This window comes from Lolium rigidum, chromosome 7, assembly GCF_022539505.1.
Source record: "Lolium rigidum isolate FL_2022 chromosome 7, APGP_CSIRO_Lrig_0.1, whole genome shotgun sequence".
NCBI classification, from domain to species: domain Eukaryota; kingdom Viridiplantae; phylum Streptophyta; class Magnoliopsida; order Poales; family Poaceae; genus Lolium; species Lolium rigidum.
Genome location: NC_061514.1, coordinates 67,246,605 through 67,247,704, shown reverse-complemented (window position 1 = coordinate 67,247,704; position 1,100 = coordinate 67,246,605). Strand labels below are relative to the sequence as shown.

General features: G+C 52.9%; 1 protein-coding gene across 1 annotated transcript; it reads right to left on the bottom strand.

The window, feature by feature from the left end:
• Nucleotides 1–224: 224 nt before the first annotated feature.
• LOC124675779 (actin-depolymerizing factor 1-like) lies at nucleotides 225–713 on the bottom strand. Its single transcript, XM_047211855.1, has 2 exons — nucleotides 463–713; nucleotides 225–375 (listed from the first exon to the last, which is right to left on the bottom strand). Exons 1-2 carry the CDS (start codon nucleotides 696–698, stop codon nucleotides 225–227), a joined length of 387 nt encoding a protein of 128 aa, XP_047067811.1. The 5' UTR covers nucleotides 699–713.
• Nucleotides 714–1,100: the final 387 nt, after the last annotated feature.

Below are 1,100 nucleotides of genomic sequence, written 5' to 3'. Positions count from 1 at the left end.
TCAGAACTAATCTCAACCTCACTCAAGGTTTAGATTAAGGGGGAGTGTTAGACATTGTAACATGTATATGTATTGGGTATAGGATAGTATCCTACCCCTCTACGTATAAGCCTTGTAAGCCACGGTTGGGGCGTTTTCCAACCTAATATAACACGTACCCGAGGGCTCCAACGAGCTCATCGTTTCCGCCATACAATTCTATAAACACATGCATGCGGCGGACTTCAGAGGGCTCTGTCCTTGACGATGTCGAAACTCATCTCGCTGGGGTCGGTCGCCTCGAGCACCACCTGAATGCCGTCGAGCTCCTTCTTGAACCGGTCCTTGGTACTCGCGTAGATCATCTTGGTTCTCACCCTTGACGTGTCCGGGGACCTGCATGCGATCGGCCAGCCTGATCAGTGCTAAGACCATTTAATCAAATACACTCGACGCGCGTGTGGATTGCGGGTGTCGTCTCACCAGGAGAAGAAGAAGATGGTGCTCTTTCCAACGCTGTCGAAGTATAAGAAGACGGCGTAGCGGCAATCGTCGGCGGGCAGGGACGCCGCGAAGTCGTCGTAGGATTCCTCCGGCTTCCCCAGCCTCTCCACCGCCACCGCCAGCAGACTTTCGTCGATCTTGAAAACAATGGAACTGTGGCTCGTCTTGGTCTTGAGCTCCTGGAACCTGATCTTGCACTCGTCGCTCACGGCCATCCCCGACGCGGAGTCCGCCTTGCAACAATAAGAAAACACACGCACGGTTAGCTGACAAGCAGATTATATGAAGTTATGAACACATCGCCAGCGCGCCAGGCAGTCGTATCAGGCGCTCACCATATTAGTCCTGGGTTTTCTCTTCTTCCAAAGCTAGAGAGTGCTAGACGCGACGGTGGCGATGGCGCAGGGGGTCGTGCCAGATTCATATAGGGCAGCCGGATGGAACTAGCTAACGACTAGGCTCGCAGAGTGGCGTGTCTGAACGAACATGCATGTTAGATGCGGCCAATTTAGAAACTGAGCACGCGGGCCATGAGCTGCTAATTAAGTCTACTCCACTCGTCATTCACGAGGGCATCTATTTTAGGCATGGAAGGTATAGGAGTTGACCCAGGGAAG

Excerpts from the sequence above, each read along its gene's own strand:
- LOC124675779 (XM_047211855.1), bottom strand. The coding sequence starts at position 698 with ATGGCCGTGAGCGACGAGTGCAAGATCAGGTTCCAGGAGCTCAAGACC. Across the intron at positions 376-462 it reads ACCATCTTCTTCTTCTCCTG|GTCCCCGGACACGTCAAGGG; the intron begins GTGAGACGACAC and ends GATCGCATGCAG.